This window comes from Physeter macrocephalus, chromosome 8, assembly GCF_002837175.3.
Source record: "Physeter macrocephalus isolate SW-GA chromosome 8, ASM283717v5, whole genome shotgun sequence".
NCBI classification, from domain to species: Eukaryota; Metazoa; Chordata; class Mammalia; order Artiodactyla; family Physeteridae; genus Physeter; species Physeter macrocephalus.
Window position 1 is genome coordinate 12,081,814 of NC_041221.1, and position 21,224 is coordinate 12,103,037.

Below are 21,224 nucleotides of genomic sequence, written 5' to 3' on the forward strand. Positions count from 1 at the left end.
CCCGGCCCTGGCTCCTCTTCAGCTGTCTGCCTCCGCCCCTGGTGAAGGGGGTCTCGGGGCCTCGGCCTGCGCTCTCCTCTCAGACTCGTCCTCTGCCCTCCACCCGACCACGCCCACCCTGCTCCGGCCAGGACACGTAACTGCCCACGGGTCCGTCACCCAGACCAGCCCCGAAAGGCAGCTCTCACCGCCCACGGCCCTCCCGCGGCGCCGGGAACACCGTCCCGTGTCACCTGAGCGGGTGGGCGTGACAGTGTGCGTGTCCCCCTCCAGAGCGAGGGCCTGAGGTCACACCGTGTCACCCTCATTTCGGGGCCTGTGGCTACAGCCCACTGACCACTTCCCGCAGTCAGTAAACGTTTGCTGAACGCGCGAATCCCGGAGGCCGGAGGCCAAGTTCCGTTTTCTGCGGCGATTCTGACCGCGGTCCTGACTCTGCTGCACGGTGGGGCTCCCGCGTCCGGGAATCCAGCCTGGCCGCTGGTGACGTTCTGGCCGGATCACCGCGGGAGGCTGTCCCGTGCCCTGTATGCTGAGCAGCGTCCCCCAGGCAGCTGTTCCGACCAAACCGGCTCCAGACTCTGCCCAGCGTCCCCGGGGACTCAGGCCTCAGCAGGCTAACTTCTGCCAGGCGGACCCCGATGTGCAGCCCAGGCGGAGGCCCCGGGGTAGCCACACGATCCCCTGTCCGCGCGTCTGTGCGCGCGCAGTACCTGTGCTTATCGTGCAGACATTGCCATGCTTATTTTAGTGGTCACATGATATTCCACCCAGTTCATACATCGCGGTTTACTTCATCATTTTTGATACTGTAGGTAACTTAACGATCCTTTTCCTGCTAGATCTCCTCAGCACGGATCCTTAGGAATGAGACCACCAGAGACAAGGGCGCGTCTGCCATCCTGCTCTGTGAAGGGCCGCGCCTTACAGGGCTGTTCCATCAGATCACCCGAGACCCCGTCCACCCTGGGCCTGCTGAACCACACGGGTAAGCCCCCCTCCTGGGCAGGTGGCCCACAGGCCCAGGAACCCGACGGCCGTGGAAGGTGCAGCGCGGCCCTTGGACTTTCGCTTCTTCTCTCTAACGGGTCGAGTCCCTCCCAGCGTATGGAGAGGACCCACCTCCAACCATCCCCAACAGCTCCGGTGTGGCCTTCGCCGGGTGAAGCAGCAGCTGTCCGGGCCAGGCTGTCACCACGGGGGCTCTTCCTGCCATGGCGTCCACGGGTCACCAGTTCAGGAATCCAGGCAGGCGCTCGAGACAACCTTCTCCCACCCGTAACCCCTGCTGCCCTCGAGGTCTACACTCACGCTTTAACCAAATGCAGCCACTGAGAACAAACACCTGTTATGTGGTGGACGGTCAGGCCTCTCAGCATGGCTGTGCCCCGCTCTCTGTCCGCCCCCTGCCCAGCCAGTGCCCGCCTCACCTCCACACGCTCCCCTGAACCGCTGGCCCCCTGCCCCAGCTGGCGACTAACGCTCAGGCCAGAAAGGCTCTGCCTTTCTGCCAGTTCATTAAAGGGAAGCACCTGCGCTCCTGATGGTCGTTAACCTGAGGGGCTGGGAGGGCTGTGCCCCAGCCGCTGGTTTCCCTGGTAACTGATGAGCCAACCAGACGTCCATTTCCCCTGTATAACCGCAGCCTCCTTCTCCCCTGAGGGGGGAAGATCTCTGCCTGACGTGTGTTGCCTGCCCTCTGCACGTGGCGGGGTGTGGCTTCAGGGCCTTTGTTTCCGACGTGTAACGTTCCCCCCCACCCCCGTCCGATAAATCCAATAAATCGTTGATGTCTCTGTCACTGTCTCCGGGCTCTTTCTTTGGTCTCGAGGTTGGGCAGCCCCAAGGCTTGCAGGCCTGGGGGTGCAGCCCAACACGTGGGCTCCGGTGAAGGAGGGGGCACAGGGTCACCCGGAGGCGGGACAGGGGATTTCCGGGGAGACCCTGTCTTGCCTGAGGGCCTGGACGTGAGCCTCTGCTCTTCTCCAGCTCCCTCAGGAAGGTCGAGGGCAGACGAGGGCCACCTCACACCCAGGACAGGCCCTGCTGAGTGAAAGCTTGAGAAAAAGCCCAGCAGACCCATCATTTCAAAGCTCACACAATTCCCTGACTTAATGGTCTACGGAAGACACGTTCTCCTAACATGAACACTATAAGAAAGTACAACAGCATGCAAATAATATATTACACAAATGACCTCAGCTCCCAGGTTTATCCTCTGTCTTCCATCCAAAAGTTCTGACCTTTGAAATTGGAGAGAAACTGCATCTCAATTCATCGCTGCTCTGTTAACTTCTACGTAACGAAGACAGACAAACGTCTGGTTTAAGAGAACTTTTGCTGACATGTAGCAACTGCTGCTTTGACTTAGTACCTTCTGTTTCATTTGTGTCCAGAGAAATGAAGATAAAAAGAAGAGCACTTCTCTGCCTCAACCCCCAGCGGGCCTCAGCAAACAGCCGGGCCGGGACGGGGGCATCACCCTCCGCTCTGAGGCCCACCCGCTGAGCTCGTGCAGAACCGAGCGTGGCCTCACGGGGCGCCATCCTGCCCGGCGACAAGCACAGCTCGAGGATCCTCTGACTGATACGGCATCAAAAGCTTGGTGGATTTCCCCCAGGTTTGGGGAGCACCTGGGCTGCAGCATGCAGGTGGTGTAGCACCTGGAAGTGCACCTGGAAGCTTCCAAGGCCACTTCATGCCGCGACTGACGCTCAGGGCTGTCGGAGCTCAGGTGAGACAAGACTCACCTGCCGCTCAGAAGAGCCCCGCCCTGGGAGCGAGGCACTGCGGACGGAGGAAACCAGCCGCGGTTTCCAACAGGAGCCCTCAAAGCGGACCAAGCAAATGAACCGAACGAAGGGACGCTGCAGAGGCTGCGGGAGCGGGTGCCGGCCACCGGCAGGGAGGGGCAGCGGCGATTTAGGTGACGGGGTGAGGGTGCCCTGAGATGCGGGCCGGCCGGCACCCTAGCAAGGACCAGCACAGAGATACAGAGTGAGCGGTGCCACACACAGAGGGCCCGACAGGAAGGGGGTTCGGAATCAAAGGTTAACCTGGCAGGTCCCTAAGCCGACTGCCACTGGTACCCACCCCCAGGTGTGCGACGATGCCTAGAAGAGGGGGCCGAGAAGACCACAGCGACCCTCCGCCAACCCCATCCTCCCTGGGTGGGAACGCAGCCGCCGCCTTCCCCCACGGGGCACGGGGCCAAGAGCCGCGGGGACAGGACACGGGCCTCCCCGCCGGCTGGGCTCCTGCGCAGCCGTCCCCTGGCCGTCCACGGGGATTTACACGTCGCGTACACTCGCCAGCTGCGCGCTCGGCCAGACGCGGGGCCTGAGGCCCTCGGCCGGGCCCAGAGGCCCGTCCCGGCCGCCGGCGGGTCCAAGCACGCCGGCTTCAGCTGCACGCAAGCAGACGAGGGTCCGTGTCACGAGTGGGGACTGGGGACGGCGGCAGGCTCAGCGGGGGCCGGTGTGCGCGAGGGAGGGGCGAGGCCCTCACCTGGACCCGGGCGGGGTCCTCGGCGGGGGGAGGCCGGAGGCTTGGGGAAGCTCCTGCCGGGAGCGAGGCGGAAGCCGCCCCTCCAGCCGGGACCCCACCTCTTCAACGACTTCTCACGGGGTCCCAGAGCAACCCTACCGCTCACCATCCTCGGCGACGATGAAACCCCCCCTGCCTCGCGACGGTCTCAACTGTGGGCCACATGCGGCTGCTTTTGAGGAACGACAGGACGTGAAAGAGATCCCCTCTGCGAGGGAAAGTTTCGGTCTCTTGAGAGTAAGGAACAGCTGCTCGAAGCACCCCGAACGGAGGGGAACGTTACAGGTGAGGATACCTGTTAGATCCACCTTCACCCTCTGCCCGAACACCCGGTTCCCGCCCCGCCAGGTTCCCGCGCCGCAGCGCCGGGCGGGCCGCTCACCTGTCCGGCAGTTGTGAAACTCCAGCGCGCTCTGGATGCGGAAGGTCTTCTCGCAGGTGCCACACCGGTACCTGTACTCGCCGTCCACCTGGCGGGAGGGGGGCGGGAGGCGGGGGCAGCTGGGACGCGCCCCCTCAGGGAGCCGCTCCGGCAACGGGCCCCGCCCCCCGCGACCCTCCCGCCCAGCGCAGGGCGTGGACCCTGTCCGGCCGTCGCCCTGCCCTGGAAAGGGAGCCCCGCGTCCGCGTCCAGGTGGCCTCGCGGCCCGCGTGGGCCTCCCGCTCGGCCCCGAGCCCTGGCGGCGCCCGGCCGGGCCCGCAGCCACCGCGGCCGCTCCCTGTCCCGTGACTCTCTCGGCAGCGCCAACGGCCTGCCCTCCTCCGTCCCCAGACGGAGCGGTGGTCCTTCACCCACCTCGTTCCTGCTGTGCTTGTAAGAGACGTGCTGCTTCAGACTCTCCTTGCGGCTGAACAGCTTGGTACATTCCTCGCATTTAAACAGCTTGTCGCCTGAGGGACAAGCAGTGACAAGCCGCGCGCCACTGCCGCGGGTGCCCCGAGACCTCGTGCCCGCCCGGGACACGCCGCCCGGCTCCCGGCTCCCGCGCCGACGCCCGCGGGGACTCACCGTGGGAGCGCACGTGCCTGCTCAGGTTGCTGCTGTTCTGGAAGATCTTGCTGCAGATGCTGCACTGGTAGACCCGCCTGTGCTCCCCCAGCTGCCGGACCAGCTTCCGCCGGATGCCGTGGCGGCTCGAGAGAATCAGGCTCCTCTTGAGGGTGAAGCTGCTGCTCTGATGGTGGGGGAACCTGCCGCGTTAGACACACAAGCTGGTGAGACAGGTGGGAGACGGGGCCGTCGGAGGAAAAAGTTCGAGGTCGCGGTCCCCTTGGAGAGAGCCCCCGTCACATCTTGCTAGCCCGACACGGGGGTGGGGGGCCCTGCTCAGGCGCACCCCCGCAGCTGTGGGGCATCTGGAAGGGACAGACGCCCTGAACGTACAGTGGCGCCAGTTGGCTCTTCCTGTACCGGCCACTCAGCTCCCTGGGCGTTAACTCCGGCCACCAGGAAGCCTGGAGCTCAGTTTGTGCGCCGACCAGAGTAACCATAACGGTGCTCTTTTTTTTTTCACTTGCCTCTACCCTGTTTCATATTTTCCCTGAACCTGATTTTTCAAACTTCTTCTCCCTATGAAATGTGTTTCTGACGGTGAGTCACCGAAACCCTCTGGGCAATAAGATGGGAGTATAAATAAGTAGGTCAGGTTCACCAATTCTGACATTGCTCTGCTCTGTTTTCAGCCTTTCCACAGCTTCCCGAACCCTACAGGACCAGGCGCATTTTGACCCTGTGGGAAAAGGGCTGGAAAAAAATGCTGCCACCAGCTTATTCGACTTCAGGGCAAAAAACTGCCTAAGGATAATAACTATAATACAAATATTTTCTCGTTCATAAAAAGAAGAAACACACAGAGCAAGGTGTTAAACTTACAGAAATTTAAATACAAACTGTTCTATCATCGCGGCATTTGTTCACAGCAGCCGAAAGGCAGAAGCAACGCAAGTGTCCTTGATGGAAGAACGGATAAACAAAACGTGGTCCACCCACAAGATGGAATGTTATTCTGCCTTAAAATGGAAGGACATTCCGAACACCTGCTACAACACGGCTGAACCTCGAGGGCATTACGCCAACTGAAATAAGCCAGTCACAAAAAGACAAACACCACACCGTGTGAGAACACTTCTATGAGGTCCCTAGAGACACAGGTACCTCCTCTAAGGTCTTCACAGAGACAGAGGGCAGGATGGTAGGTGCCGGGGGCTGGGGAGGGGGTGATGGGGAGTCAGTGTTTTTAGTAAGTATGGAGTTTCCGTTTGGGGAAGATGAAGAAGTTCCAGAGATGGATGGAAGGTTGCACTGCAACGTGAACGTATGTAAAACCACCGAATCGTACACTTAAAAACGATGAAGATGGTAAATTTTGTACCGTGTGTATTTTACTACAGTAAAAAATATTTTTTTAAATTTTAAGCTATTTTCACAGTGGATGCACTATTAACCCCCTGGGCTCCAGAGTTCCTGCTGCTTTCCCAAGCACATGCGTTTCCTACAAGAAGTAAACCATCCCCTCTCATCCGGCCCTCCCTCTGGAATGGATTAGCCACCACGGCGCCTTTGCCTGTGAAGCCGGGCCCACGCGCTGCTCTGGGACATACTTTGGCACTGAGCTTGCGTCGCTGGGGGTGGCGGCCAGCTTCCCCAGAACCAGCTCCATGATCCGTTCGTCCGGCGACGCAGCCACAGGCTCGACCTCGCTCATGATCTCTGCCACTTGCTCTGTGTGGAGGGGACAGGACAAGCCGTGTCATCACCAGGGCCGGGGATGGAACGCAACGGAACCAGGAGGACAGGCCCGAGGGGCCACGGCCGGGCCGACGTTGCAGACACAGATCACACGATTGACACAGAGGAAAAAAACAAACAAACAAACTAGCAATAGTTTAGAATCCGCACATTTACCTGCAGATTCAGAAAAGCAAAATATTATTCTTTAACTCAAAACTGGAGTTATAATCAGTGATTAAGTCACGACACTGTCTCAATCCCTTTTCATTACCACCTAAAACCGCAACACTCTGATGTACGGCAGGACCTTATAACCTAGCTAAATCTGTCCTGACAGAGATTTGGAAATATTAATCTTTATAATTACACAAGCCATCCCGAGTATGTTCAAAAGCAGGTCCTCATTTTGTACAAGAGTCAAATATCAAATAACCACAGTAATAGGGACCCAGGCCTGAACCTCTGGACAAATGAAATCTGGGAAGGTTACATGAAAAGATTTCGCCACTTCACCTACTATGATGTCTTCCTAACGCAGCTTAGAATTAGTGAAATAATCATTTAGTAAGCTTTTCCCCTCCTTCTCCTTTTCTCTACTTGTTTATACAGAAGCAGGGAAACTGTCCGGGGGAAGTTTAAACCACTTCTCCTGAGAATATTATGTGAGGGCTGCTCCACTGAATTCGCTTTAATTCCAAGAAAGGATACAAATTTCTTCTCGCTCTCGCGCAAGAAATCCTGGGCTACAGCAGACACAGCGAAAAGAAAAACTGCCCAGCGATCGGTAAGGAAGGCAGTGAGGGGACGCGCTAGTGTCTGAGCGTCACGTCTGGTCCTTACGTGCGAGACCCGCCAGGCATCCTCTGGCACCAGGCACTTCTGGCAGAGGCCACGTGAGGGCCGAGGACACCTGGCATTTTGGGACTCCCACACCCGAGAATGAGGCCCCAGGTCCCTCCAAGCTCAACTGAGGCTACTGTATAGTCAGAGGACGGCTCTAGCCACGGCCTGGAAGCCAGCTGCGCGACCGTGCACAGGGGACACGCGAGCAGACGGTGGGGTGTCCGCGTGACGGACCAACACGGCTCAGCAGCAAAGGGGAAGCAGCGGGGACCCGAATGCGGACCAGTCTCCCCTGCGCGCCGTGCGGGAGACGCCGGGCACAGAAAGAGCGCCCGGGGCGGGAACGCCAGTCCACGCGGAGACAAGCAGGGAAGCGGCTGCGGGGGACGGACACGTTCTCTGTCCCGATATCCGGCGACACAGGTGGACCCGCCTGTCCAAGGTCACAGCCGGCAGCCCCCCGCCAACTGCCCTGTGAGTCGCCGCGCGCGAAGAGCGGCTTCGGCGAAAGGGAAGGGCCTGGCTTTCGCCTCCGCGTGGGCTCCGTGCCCAGTTTTGCTACCTGGCGTGGAGGCGACGTGGCCTCCGGTCCCTCCCCATTCCCTGCCCTGCTTCCCCAGGACCAGCCTCACCTGCGGGCTCCTTGCCTTCAACAATAACTAGAGGCCGCTCTGGTTTGGATGCTTTGGGTTTTCTCCCCCTTCGAGGCTTTTTCTTCTGCTCTTTGGCGGCGCTGACGCTCTCGGGAACTGCGGGAGGCTCCCCCCGGGGCACGTCTGCTTCCTTCTCCGCAGCCGAATCCCGCTGGCCGGCTGCGGGGACGCTTCTGGATTGTTCCAAATGGCCCAACAGGTGCTCTGCAGCGCAGGGAAGCGAAAGCATGAGGCAGGGCGTCCACTCCCGACCTCCACTTTGTTCGTTTTTAATTTTATTTGCTAATAGTGTGTCCTCTGCAGAGGCAAACAAACTTTATTTCTTCTGCTGTGAAAATGACAGCATTGCCACTACACCAAACACAACCACCATTTTAAAAAGTCAGTCAGGCGATAGAAGCAGGGCAGTTTTGGCAAATCGCGTACCGTTTTGTAAAAACTGAAAGCACGGGTACACGTGTATGAGCAAAGAGAAACTGTGGAAGGAACCCAGCAAAAGAGGTAATGTGGGTCTCTCTATGGTGGCCTTACAGGCCATTTTTATAGTCTTCTCAAAGCTTATTTAAGCTTTCTAAGTTTTCTACAATGAATATATATAATACAATGATTTTGGAACGTAGCCTTTGAAGAGGAATACTGATAAATATTCAATTCATAATGAACAAAACTGTCTTTCAAAACACTGCATGAAAGCCAAAAACCTTTATTTTCAATGGAAGGAACCTCAAAGAGCTCCCAAGGAAAGGTAACTGGGCCACGCACAGGAAACAGACAGAGACGGCCATGCTCCCCGAGTGAAGGCGAGCTGGGCTCAGGCTGGCCGGAGGGCAGGGCACCAGCAAGAGGGCGGAGGAGTGACCCATGAGACAGATGGGGACCAGCGCCCTCAAGCGACCACTGGCGCCCGCCTGCACATTCGGCCAGAGACCGATTCTTCCCATCGACAGCCTTGACTGGCTCACACGGGCCTCGGGGCGAAGTGGCGGCTATCTCCCCATTTGGTCCACGCTCAGGGCCCCTGTGCAGGGAGAGTGCCCTCGAGGGGCCGGGGAAGGAAAGGGATGAGGGAAGGAAAGTTTTAATGCAGACAACGTTACGTGCTGCGTGTCACGGGAAGGGTTCGGAAGTTTGGCCACATAGCAGAACAAGCTAACGATGAGGCCACCCGGCTGCAAATGCCTGGGAAGGCTACAAAAACAGAGACCGCCCCCCACACCAAACTAATGCTCTGCTGAGCTTCAGAGAGAGAAAACTAGATCCCTCGCTGCCAGACACGCGGAGAACTTCAAGCAAAAGCACAGGCCCCAGGAGGAGGCCTGGGAGACACGGGCTGGGAGCTGAGCTGCTCCTGCAAAAAGCCAGGGAACTCCCGTGCGTTCTGCCACCATCCCAGAGGGATGGCGTGGAAGTGACAGAGCACATCAGGGTGAGCGCAGCACGGGACCCGCTGGCGTCTGGCTGAGCAGGCGCCTGCCCCTTACCATTCAGCAGCTGCAGCTCAAGGAAGGCGGCCGAACACACCTTGCACACCCACCGGCTGGGTTCCGCCTCCACTGGCGTGCTGCTCTCTGGGGTGCCTGCAGCTTCAAAAGACAAGAGGGGGAGGTGGTCCAGCAGCTCCTCTCTCTGTGCAGCCCGGCCCAGTGCAGGGCACACCTGCCCTCGTAGGAGGTGACAATGACAGCGGTAACAACTGCCACCGCCTGGGAGCAGGTCCAACGCTCCAGGCACCGTTCTCGGAGTTTTACCTACACGGACTCGTTGGTGCCTGTGAACGTCCCCTTTTCACAGATGAGGAAGCCGGGCACAGAGCACTGGAACCAGAGCCTGACGCAGGGCTGTCACCAGTCACGGAAAGGTGGCCTGCGCCCAGAAGCCAGTCTGGTGGGACCAGACACCATCCCCCCGTACAACTTCAAGAAAAGAAAAAATGCATATGCTACGGCCCACATCGAATTCCCCAGCCTCTCGCTGGCTCATGTGACAAGAGAGGGCGGAGCCCCAAACAGCCAGGCCATGTGCCCTGGTGCGGCCACGGCTCCTGCCCAGCGCTGGCCGGCAGAGCTTTCTGCAATGACAGAAATGTTCTGTAACCGCCGGCCGGGGGGGGCGGCCACGTGCGCCGAGCGGCCCTGAGGAACCGGACTTTCACTTTTATTGAATTTAGGTTGAAACAGCCGCCTGGGGCAGGTGCTTACCGCGGAGGCAGTGCCCCTAGCCCTCCCGGCACCCCCGTGGGAGTCTGGGGATGGGGGGAGAGGACCAGGGTCCGTGGAACACAGAGGGAGACCCTGGCTGCTCAGGCTCCTTTTCAAGACAACGACCGACGCTCTTGTGAGACCTCAAAGTTGGGGACGTGGTGGAGAAGAACCTTTGTATGCTATGACAAGCTAACCACTAAAGGCACGCTGCCTATAAGCTTAAATTATACCTAACGGCCCCTCAGTGGGAACCCTGCCTCCCGGGTAAAGACAGTCAAACTAAAATACCTTTGTTTGGCTCACAGGAAACATCCTGAGCAGGCTCACCTGCGAATGGCTGCAGGAAGGAAGAAATTCACACATCCCCTGACCGGAACCAGGAAATGCCCGATTTTATTCCCTCCCCGTTTAGTATAAAAGCAGCCTGAATTCTAACTCAGACGGTTCTTTGGGACACGAGTCCACCGTCTCCTCGGTCTGCTGGCTTTCCAAATTAAGTCGCTATTTCTGGCCCCAACTGGTCTCTCGATTTATTGGCTGCTTGTGCGGTGAGCAGTACAAGCTGACTTGGTAACGGGGACATTCTAAGTGAATGTATGTTCGTGATTTCCTGGCCCAGGAAACTGATTCGCTGAACCCCACGTGGCAGCCTGTCAGGGCCGGACGGGGGCCACCAGCCCTCGCCACCACCTCCACTCCCGTCTCTGCGCAGCTTGTGCTGATACGCACGACCCAGAGCCACCCCCCGGGGCCGCTCACAAGGCAAAACCATCCAGAGCGGTGACCGCGCGCGCGTTCAGAACCAGGAAAAAGCGCACCTCTGTCTGTGTCACAGAACAGCGGTAAGGTCGCGAGGGGTGGAAGGAACGGACGGAGACGGCTGCTACAACCGCTGGCACGCATTTTCTGAGTCTCCGTAAGATAGCAAGAAGAGAGAAACGTCACTGCAGTATGTGGAATTTTTGGCTAAACCAAACCGAGAGCAGAAAGAGGGGACAGTCAGCAGCACAGAGGCAGGGCACTGCCGTGGGATGTGCCCTGCGGCCCAGCCTCTGCTCGCCTCTGCACCCGGGTGTCTCTGGGAATCCACTGAAGAGCATCACGAGGAGGGCAGGGACAAATGGAATAAAGGGCCAGATTCCTGTGTCTCACTTGCCTTCCCAAACACACATGGTCCTAAAGAAGGCGGGGCACTCTTTTAAACAGGAGGGTTTCAGAGAAGGAGGCCGAGAAGGGCTTAGCTGGCGGTGGGTACTCGGGAATAAAGGCAATTTCTTTTAATCTGAGTGAGCTGCTATCCCTCCACCACGAGGTCCCTGCCCAGGAACGGAATCCACATAGGCCTGACCTGTGACCCGACCTTCGGCAGGAAACCCATCTCTTCGGCCTGGTGTCCCGAACGCTAGGGCCACAGGACTAACTAGAAGAACCAGTCATGACCGCTGTCCCCCCACCGAGGGCAGTACTCTATTTTCCAAAAATTATCTTTAAAAGGTAAGACTTAAAAAAAAAAAAAAAAAAAAGACTTTTAAAGAAAAAATTAGCCAGCAACCAGAAGGCAATTCCTGATCCCAACCACTGACACATCCAACAAAAGAGCAGTGTCTACGCAAAATGAAACAGTAGCTGGCGGCGGAGAGACAGGGGGAAGGCCCACAGCAGGACGGCCAGCCAAACGTGTAGCGAAGACCCGTCGCGTGGTACATCAGCACGTACAGCAAGACCTCAGCCACGCAGAAGGGCACGGACGACGGAAAAGAAATGGCAGAACTGCGGGGACGGAGGGCAGATGCCGGTCGCCAGGGGATGGAGTCCAGAGCTGCACAAGGGGGCCGTCTGCGGTGCTGAGGGCGTTCTACATCTTGACTGTGGTGGAGCTCACACAGCTGTAGACGTTTGTCCAAACTCCTAACCGTCCACCTAAAATCGCTATGTTATTGTTCGTTAACTACACGCCCACAGTGCTGGGTTTTTTTAAAACTATTAGAAAATGCTAATCAAAACTGCTAAGAGCTGGGGCTTCCCCGGTGGCGCAGTGGTCAGGAGTCCGCCTGCCGATGCAGGGACACGGGTTCGAGACCCGGTCCGGGAGGATCCCACGTGCCGCGGAGCAACTGAGCCTGTGTGCCACAGCTCCTGAGTCTGCGCTCTGGAGCCCGCAAGCCACAACTACTGAGCCAACGCACCACAACTACTGAAGCCCACGTGCCTAGAGCCCGTGCTCCGCAGCGGGAGAGGCCACCGCAATGAGAAGCCCGTGCACTGCAGCAGGGAGTGGCCCCCGCTCGCCACAACTAGAGAGAGAGCCCACGCGCGGCAACGAAGACCCAATGCAGCCAAAAATAAAGAATAATAACTAAAAAGTTAAAAAAAATGCTCAGAGTCGTTAAGATGGTGGTGTTATATGCGATTTAAAAGTTCCCCAATGTTATGAAGTGTATTTATATTTCATTTTTTTCAGTAGAAAAGTGATTTTGAAAATCTGATGCTGACAGCCGACTCTGAACCCCAGGCACCCGCCCACTGAGACCACTGGGCTTCCTGGGCCTCCTCCTTCATCCGCCAACGGGCCCAGGTGTGTGTAAAGCAGAAAAATCAGCCTTAAAGTGAGCTCAAGGAGAACATGTGATTAGAAAGGTAAATCCACTCCCAGAAAAAAAACCTACAGATTAAGTTTTGAAAGGAGTGTGCCAGGTAGAAGGAAACCCACTTCCCTCTGTATTTAAAAGTCTACTCTGCCAGTCTACAAATTGGCCGATTTCTATGACAAAGGTGTCTGAAGCAAATTCAAAAAAGAGAGCGAACTAGGGAGCCTTAGCAATTCTGGTGCTCACCTAGAAAGCTGATAAATAATGGAGAGGCAGACTGCTCCTCGCCCCTAGGCCCCCTCACGACTCTTCTGGAACAAACTGGTGGCTCCTAAGGCCCCTTCACCTTGCTCTGACCCACCCCCATCGGGCTAAAGGTGCAGCGCTGGCCACAAAGGCCCCGTGTGATCTCATGGGCGCGTCCAGACCAGAGGCGGGATGGGGAGCGGCCGCGTCTCGTGAGGGGCAGAGGTGAAGCCATCTCCCTACCTGTCACACCTGGATCATCAGAATCATGCAGAGAACCAGCTTTCCACGGGTTTCTAGGCCTCTCTTCACAGGTCTTATCTGCTCCCATTACTGAGAAGTGGGCACTCAGTAACCCAGTACTCCCAACGCACGGCTTCCGACGGGCGAGGTGTTCAAAACACACACCGGAGACCGCCCTGGGCCCTGGGCACCTGGATGGGTGGGGCTGGAGCAGGGTTCCAGAGGCCTCTCTGTGCCAGGAGGGGACGTCAGGGGAGGGGGGAGGCGCTTGGGGAAGGGGCTGGGCAGGAGGCCAGGGTGGTAGGAGACCACGCGGGGGTCCTAGGGCGGCTGCTATGTCCCTAGGCGCAGCAATGGTACAGACGCCAGCAGCACTGCCAGGGCCGAGTGGTCACTCGGCAGGCGGCTCTCCCGGGAAGAAAGGAAACAAGGAACCCAACTAACCAACTAGTTAACAGTAGTCAGCAACTTTCACCACATCGCCAAGAAATCTGGGCTTCTTTGCCATTTGTCCCAAAACAGAAAGCGACAAAAATCATAAAAGCTCTTTCTAAAATTTTAGAGTACCTAAGTTGCTTATTTACTTCCCCAATTCAGAAGCTAGTTCAGGGTGACCACGCTGCCTGCCTGGTTATTAACAGCGCCCTACATTCTCGGAAGCCCAGAGGAGGGGCCACAGCTACCCTAGTGTCCTGCTTGAGAACGGTTAGAACGGAATCAGGGGGCAGGTATTGGACAACACGGTCCTGGGCTAATTTCACGAAGACCTATGCTCTCACACGCAGCCCCAGATTAAAGAGCCCTCCGGCGGCAAAAAGCCAACAACAACGGGAACTCTGATACGGGGAGGTGACCTCTGTGTTGACTTTGACCTTGAGAGCCACGAGGGGCATGCATGCCACCTCCAGGACACAACTGACAAGGTCCGACTCTACAAGCCAAACCCTGACGCGCAGTCTGGGCTGGTCCCGGGACACGCACGGGGTAAGGAATCCACGACACGAGAAAACCAGGTCAGGAAGATCCGGGTGACCCTGGACGGCACCGGGGAGTTGGCCTCACCTCGGTGCTTGAAAATGACTCCTGGCCCCGCTGCAGGTGCCTCCCAGGGGCAGGGGCAGGGCCAAGTACCCGGTTTTAGCACATCCTAGGGGCTAGAGCAGTCTGGTGAAAAACCCAGGGTCTCTCCAAATTCTTTCTTCCCCCTTTACTATCAAAATAAAGAAAGGCCCATCAAGCCCAGTCTCCCTCTGCAAATATCCCTGTGAAGATGCAAACCCTCTACTGCCACCAGACCCCGCGTGCAGCCATCCGTCACTCCCGGAGCACCCCCCAGAGGCTCCTCGGGCCACCGTCACCCAGCCAGCCTGCAGTGACTGAACCGGGGCCCTGGAAATTCACGTCCGCCTGGAACCTTTGGGTAGGGTCTTTGCAGAGGTAACCAAGATAAGACGGGTCAGACTGGTTGAGGGTGGTCCTAAATCCAGTGACTGCTGGTGTCCTCACGAGGAGAGAACCCAGAGACACAGGGAGAGACCTGGGCGGGGATGGGGTGACGCGGCTACAATCCAGGATCGCCAAGCACTGGCGGCAACACCGGAGCTGGAAATACGGATCTTGGGCTTCAGGCCTCCAGACTGTCAGACGACACATTTCTCTCGCTTTAGCCCCGGTCTGTGGTGCTTTGTCTGGGATGCCTCAGGGACCCCTCCGTCCCGCCCTCCCTCCCACCGCCACGTGAGCCCACCGGGAGCAGCTCCCAAACCTCCGCCACGGGGCACACGTGGGACAGACCAGAGCCTCCCAGACCTGTGCGGAGCTGTCTGTATCCCACGGTGCTCATGATAAGAGGGATCACCTCCTCGTGAGAACCCCGCGGTTCGGGGGTCGGACGGAAAGTCTGTGTCAGCGTCTCCCCCACAGGGAGTAACCTTCGTGGCAGCAACAAGCATGTCTGCCCCGGGCAGTATCAGGTGGAGCCGTACGAAAGCCCTGCTCTCCCAGGTCACGGTGCCGCCACGTGTGAGCCGCTTGAGCCACGTGGCCCCTCAAGGCCAGGGGGAGAGGATGAACTCCCCGAGGACCCACAGCGTGGGGAGAAAAGATTTCAATTCATCGGCCCCCTTCGTGCGGTGATACCCCCGACCCCAGGTCAGCAGGACATGCACTCCGATTTGCTTTTCCATAAGGATGTGGGTGAATCACACGTGACTCCGCCAGGTCTTTCTTTGAAGACACATGCTACACAGGCGCACACACGCGCGTACACACACGCGCCACACGCACGTACACACACGCGTGCACGCGCACACCCCGACCTCCGGGAAGAGGCTGCCGGAAGGCGGCCAGCACCGGCACTGGAGCCAGACTCCGCGCTCAAACCCTGACTCCTTCCCTCTTTGCGCCGTGATTCAGGGAAGGTTCCTTAACCTCTCTGTGCTCCGTGCCCTCGCCCAAACCCGGGGGCCACAACCTGACCCCCAGGGACTAGGTGCGCGAGTGAGGCATGTGAAGCCGCAGAGCTGGGGGCAGAGCTGCCCGCCAGCAAGCACCTGGCTTGGGGCGAGCTCTTCTGATGGTTTCTCAGCCCGGATATTCAACAAGCAGACCTACAGACCCACCGCGTGGTGTCAGGACCGAGCCCTCGGTGCCCCCACGCCCGCCGGCCCTCCCGGCCCGACTCTCCTCGCTAACACCGGGCTGCTGCGCGCGGCCACGGGGCCGTGGGTCCCCACGGGGCGGCAGGACGGCAGACGCGCTGGGGACAGGGGCCCCCACGTACCGTGGAGCCCAGGGCAGGCCTGCCTCAGCATGGGCTTGTCCATCCTCTTGGCGTAGAAGGCCGCGTACCACACGCGCAGCTCGGTGCCCGGGGGGATGTCACGCGAGGTGGTGAAGTACACGTCGCTGCCGTGCTGGAAGGCCGTGAGGTTCTGGTGCCCGGGCTCCGCCGCCGGCCGCACCAGCATCATCCAATTGCAGTCGTCCTCATTGGAGGTGTCAAAGCACACGGGGTGCCCGTCCTTCTGGAACACCTGGGGGTGAGCGCGGCCCGTCGAGGGGCCGGGGCGGGGGCTGGGTATCCACCGGTGTGCGTGTCAGCACGTGTGTGTGTGTGTGTGTGTGTGTGTGTGTGTGTGTGTGTGTGTGAGAGAGAGAAGGGGGGCTGCTGAGTGACCAGTCTGGACGGCACCACATCAGAGGCCAAACCGTGCTCCATACAGACCTATTCAGGCCTTTACAGGGCTGGGAGGGCAGAGGTAGACCCCTGAACAGGTCCGGCTGATCACAAGCAAAAGGGAAGCAGGAGACACAGCAAAAGGTCAGGCGTCACTGGGAGACCCTAGTTCTCCGCATGGCTCAGGCAGGAACTGGGACACCTAATTTCTACCCGTGGTCCAGGCGCGCGCCCGGACACGTGCATTCCGCTGCACGGGGAGACCCGACTTCTGCTCCTAGGCCGGGAGTTATCAGGAGACCTGAGCTCTAGGCGTGGCCCGGCTGGGAACTAGGACATCTGAGGCCTACTTGTGGCTCAGGTGTAGAACCTGGACACTCAAGTTCTAATGAGTTTGCAAGTGGGCACGAAGGCACTTGAGCTCTACTCCCAGCCCAGGTGTCATCGGGACACCTCAATTCTAGGCATGGCCCAGGTGGGAATCAGGACGCCTGAGTTCTACTCCCGGCCCAGGTGTCATGGGGACACCTGAACTCTACACATGGCCCAGGTGGGAATCAGGACACCCAAGTTCTTCTCCCAGCTCTGTTGCAAGTATGGTCAGTGACTTGAGCAAAGTTCCTCGATCTTTATAAGCTGCGCCCTCACCTGCAAAGCGGCACCATTGTTTGATGGATTAAATGCAGGCAGGGACCAGGGGGAGAAGCTTGAATATTTTGATTTTGAAGTTCAAAGGAACCACATGGAATAGGGGGTTCCTGTCCGCCATTTTCTGATGCAATCATTGCTTCCTCGTTGTAGGAAGAAATCTCCCCCCTCTCCTGGGCTTTTCCTGTAGGGGCTCCCCACTGCTAAGAGCTAGAGGCCCCCTTTGAGGATGGAGCCCTCGGAAGCAAGGGGAGGGGGCAGAGGGGTCCACCAGGTGCCTAACGACCCTGAGGCGGTGTGGGAACTGCTCCCCTGCCTTCCCTCCATGGGCATAAAGCTGCCCCCAGCGCCCAGATAACCAACGCTGAGCCTGTGCTGGAAACAACTCAATACGAGACACAGACCTTCAGAATCTGAGTCGCTGAAAGAAACCAAAACAGGCACAGAGGACTTTTTCAAAGGGGCCTCGGCCAACCTCGGGCCCATAGCGATTACGTATGTCAGGCCCAGGCCTCTTTACCTCACTCCTTCACGTAAAATAACGTTCCTTTCTTTTCTTTCTTTGTGAACAAATCAAGTGCCTTTCCTTTCGCTCTGCTGTGCTGAAATCTGCCTTGTAAACTCAGTTCTCCAAGGACTGGCGAAACTCCGCGGTCACCTAGATCATCTCTGTCCTGAAACACGTGGGTCTCTGCTAAGGGTCTCCAGGAAAGCTCACCTCTCGGGGTAACCACTGCCCGACCAGCACCTGTTCCTCTCTGTTTATTTCACAGGTGTTTCTGAAGGCTGGCTGAGGCTGGGCGCGTACTGGGTGCGGGGACAGAACTGTGACCGACACCCACGTCCCTCGCCTCACGGCGCCTCCGTGGGTCTCGCTTTAAGTGGTCCAAGCCCTCCCACCGATTTCCTTCCATTTCGTTTTTCTCAGTGTCATATAAAAGCTGTCATTTTCCAGCCTGATGTGCTTTTCAGGACTGCCAAATTTTGCACTGGCCTCTCATCAAGGCCTCGACAAGACACCTTCCTTTCGAAAGAGCCTTGCAAAGTATCCTACGCTCTGCACCGGTGTGAAAATACTAATGCACTCCTGCAAAAATCCACAGAAAGCCCCCCTCCTAAAGCCTGCACTGGGGGTCTACTCTTGCATATGTTTTAAAGAGACTCTCTTTAATGTCTTGCAAAATACTAACTTAACTCTGATGCTCTTGTGATATAAAAACAAACTAAAAAACAATCTGAACATTGTCTTGGAAATTCAGCAGAACTATAATACCTAGAGCTGTTTCCAAGACATTTATGAATCACTGGAACTCAGCGGGCATCGCCCCATCCGCACGAGGAAGGTCACAAAGCAGGGGTTCTGCCTCCCCCACTGGCCCCAGCTTTTACCTTCAATGGAAACGCAGACTCCTTCTCCCATTTGGCGACTCTCCTCGACTCAAAGGGGCCAAACTGCGTGCGCTTGACGAGCTGGGTCACAGCAAACACCCCCTCGGCTCCATCTTCCAGGCGTCTGATCTCCAGGTTGGAGGGAAGGGACGACCTAGAAATAGAACACAGCAAGAGACTCTCGGCCCCGGGCATCCACTGACCGAGGTGCCACCCACACCAGGGGACAAGAGGGTTAGGATGACGGAAAAGGTCGCTCTCACTGGCCCCCAGAGTAGCGATAGAGGGGCACTGACTCGAGGATGCGTTTAAAATCCCCCCCCAGGAGACAGAGCCGATGTGTGCGTCCGCGCGCGCACACACACACACACATCCTAAGTGTGGGCTTCAATCGGCCAACAGAGAGAGGAGGACCACAGAGAGACCACAAAGAGGTGCCACGTGTAAAGTACCACGGGGAAGACAAGAAGTGCCGCCGCATTCCAAAGACCAGAAAAGCATTTCCAGCCAGGCTGCGCTGGGCTGGTTTCATCGAGGATGTGGCCTTTCTAAGTAAACTCGGAGAATATCGAGGATGGGGCATGCGTGCCAGTGGGAAGGCATGTGGGCTGGGACCCTGCGTGAGCCAAGGCCAGGGCCAGCCTGGCCCACGTCGGGAGTGGGGCGGACCCCCAGGGCGCCTGGAGCACACACCCCTCACCGGAGCGAGCCGGGGGGCTGAGAGGAGGAACCCAACACAGAGGGACCGATGGCTCCCCCGGGAACTTTGTGGGCAACAGACAACCACTGAAGGTTTTTGGAAGAGAGCTCATCAGATCTGTACTTCAGGCGAAATTAGTAATCTCTTTGCTTTGTGCAGGGAAGTCACAGTAAGACAAGTAAATAAAGAGGCTGGGAAAACCAGCTGGGCGGCTTCTAGGAACAGCGTTGATTAGATGACAATTTTAGCGCCACTACATGCCAGGCCCTAAATCAGGTGTAACGATCACAGCAACTTTCCAAGGCGTAGTTATTCTCTCCACTTTACAGATGAGGCAACTGAGGTGCAGACAGGACGAGGCACGTCTCGTCCGGGTTCAGACAGCTACGACATGGTAGCTGGGGCTGTGCCCCTCCCGCCCAGGGAAACGCGGACTGGCAGAGCGACGGAGCCCCCTCGCCAGATCGAGGTGCTCGTCCAGAAGCTGCCACAGCTCTGCCCGGCTGCCCGCGTCCCCGCCCCTTGCTCACAGGGGGTGCTTGTTAGACGGCAGGCCTGGGCTCGGACCACAGGGGAGACTGAACAAGTTCGGCCGTGGCCGCTCAACGCATAAACCGACCCAGCCCATCAGCTGAACCAGGAACTAGATAAAAGACATTGACCCTGAAGTGTCTGCAACAAGCCTCGGCTCATCCTGGCGGCAGGAGACTCAGCTCACGGTGGGACGGAGATTTCGGACGGCCTCAAACGTGAGGACAGCCCTTCTCACCGAAGTCTCTCCCGCTTCTTCTTTTGCTGTCCCCCCCCACCCTTTTCGTAGACACCCAGGCCACCAGGCTCTTGCAGCAGGTGACATGCCGAAAACCCCGTTTGACAGGCAGGACGATAAAAGCAGCTCAAGGTGGTCACTCACCTTGCCCTGCTTAACACAAAGGAGTCTTTGACCATGACCACTGGGCCCAGCTCGGGACATTCAGAGTCGTGGTACTGGCTGCAGTCTTCACACCCTGCAGACAAACAGCCCAGCGTCAGAGGGGGCGTTGAGTGGGGAGGGAGACGCCCACAGAGCATCGCGCGGCCTGGGGGTAAGCGACAGTGCTCCCCACGAATGCAAAAAGAGTGCAACGCGGGACGTGCGCCCCCAGGAGAAAACCCAGCTCCACGGCATGCTGCAAAGTAGGCCAAGTCCCCTCCATGGGGACGGAGGACAGGGGTGTCCCCAGGGAATGAGCGTAAATGAAAATTCACCAACTTAACCTGTTTATCATAAATCTAACATGTTGTAAACCTCTTTCTAAAACCTGGGGTTACTTATCTGAGTCAACTGCCACCCCTGCCGAGTGCCCTTTGCCGGGAGTTCTCAGAAAGATGATCCTTTTAAAACTGTACCCGGCAGCACATTTCTCGTGTAATAAATCGTGGTTCCTAAACCAAGTAAGACCACGTCCAAAGGGGACAGCTCTTCTCTACCATAAAAACCAAGCGTGGACGTGGCTTTGCCTTCCATGGTGAGGACGGGCCACGGGCCACTTACAGATGAACATGATCTCCTCGTTCCCGTCTTCAGCCATCGCCACCACCTGTCAGGACAGAGCGCTGCGTTAGTGATCAGCTTTTGGCCAAAGGCATTTTTAAAATTGAAGAACAGTTGATTTACAATGTTGTGTTCATTTCTGCTGTACAGCAAAGTGATTCAGTTACATTCTTTTCCAGATTCTTTTCCATTGGCGTTTTTAAAGACAGTCCCTGGCTAATGGCCTGTGTAGGGACTGACTTTGTGCTTTTTAAGAAATTTTTTATTTTATTTTATTGGTCCTGCCACGTGGCTTGCGGGATCTTAGTTCCCCCGACCAGAGATTGAACCCGGGCCCCGGGCAGTGGAAGCGTGGAGTCCTAACCACTGGACCGCCAGGGAAGTCCCTGACTGTGCTTTAAAGGCAACAGGCAGCAGGGTCCCCTTTATCGTGGGTTCGGGTGGGGGCCTTGAAATGTTGTTTTTTTTTTTTTTTTTTTTTTGGTGAAATGTTTTCTAACCTAGAATGATGCTGCTTTTTAATAAGCCATTGATGTGAATGGCTCTCAATTAGGACGTCTTCGTGAACTCAGGCTTTCATCTTTCATGTCAGCCATCCATTTCCAGTTGTAAAATAAATATACCACTATTTTTAAAAGCCAGTTTTCACACTGCCACTTCTATTTTTTCCTCCCTCACGGGACTGTGACTTCCTCCGGGGCAAAGTCGCATCACACGCGCCCTC

At 57.4% G+C, this 21,224-nt stretch overlaps 1 protein-coding gene across 3 annotated transcripts in view; it reads right to left on the reverse strand.

Moving 5' to 3' along the window:
* Positions 1-20,710, reverse strand: part of PRDM15 (PR/SET domain 15) — a 42,176-nt gene extending 21,466 nt beyond the window's left edge. For 2 of the 3 annotated variants that reach the window (XR_003680831.2, XM_024120443.3), the window contains exons 1-10: positions 20,501-20,710; positions 19,880-19,973; positions 18,267-18,420; positions 15,834-16,086; positions 9,255-9,356; positions 7,753-7,977; positions 6,148-6,268; positions 4,556-4,737; positions 4,343-4,437; positions 3,929-4,016 (exon numbers count right to left, since the gene is read on the reverse strand). Coding sequence is in view for 2 of the 3 variants with exons in the window: in XM_024120443.3 (XP_023976211.1) it covers positions 3,929-4,016; positions 4,343-4,437; positions 4,556-4,737; positions 6,148-6,268; positions 7,753-7,977; positions 9,255-9,356; positions 15,834-16,086; positions 18,267-18,420; positions 19,880-19,973; positions 20,501-20,537 (1,351 nt within the window). In the remaining variant the exon portion in view is untranslated. Of the gene's footprint in view, positions 1-3,928; positions 4,017-4,342; positions 4,438-4,555; positions 4,738-6,147; positions 6,269-7,752; positions 7,978-9,254; positions 9,357-15,833; positions 16,127-18,266; positions 18,421-19,879; positions 19,974-20,500 lie in introns of those variants that run through there. The other variant, XM_028492679.2, reaches the window with a different exon arrangement.
* Between the last annotated feature and the right edge of the window lie 514 nt (positions 20,711-21,224).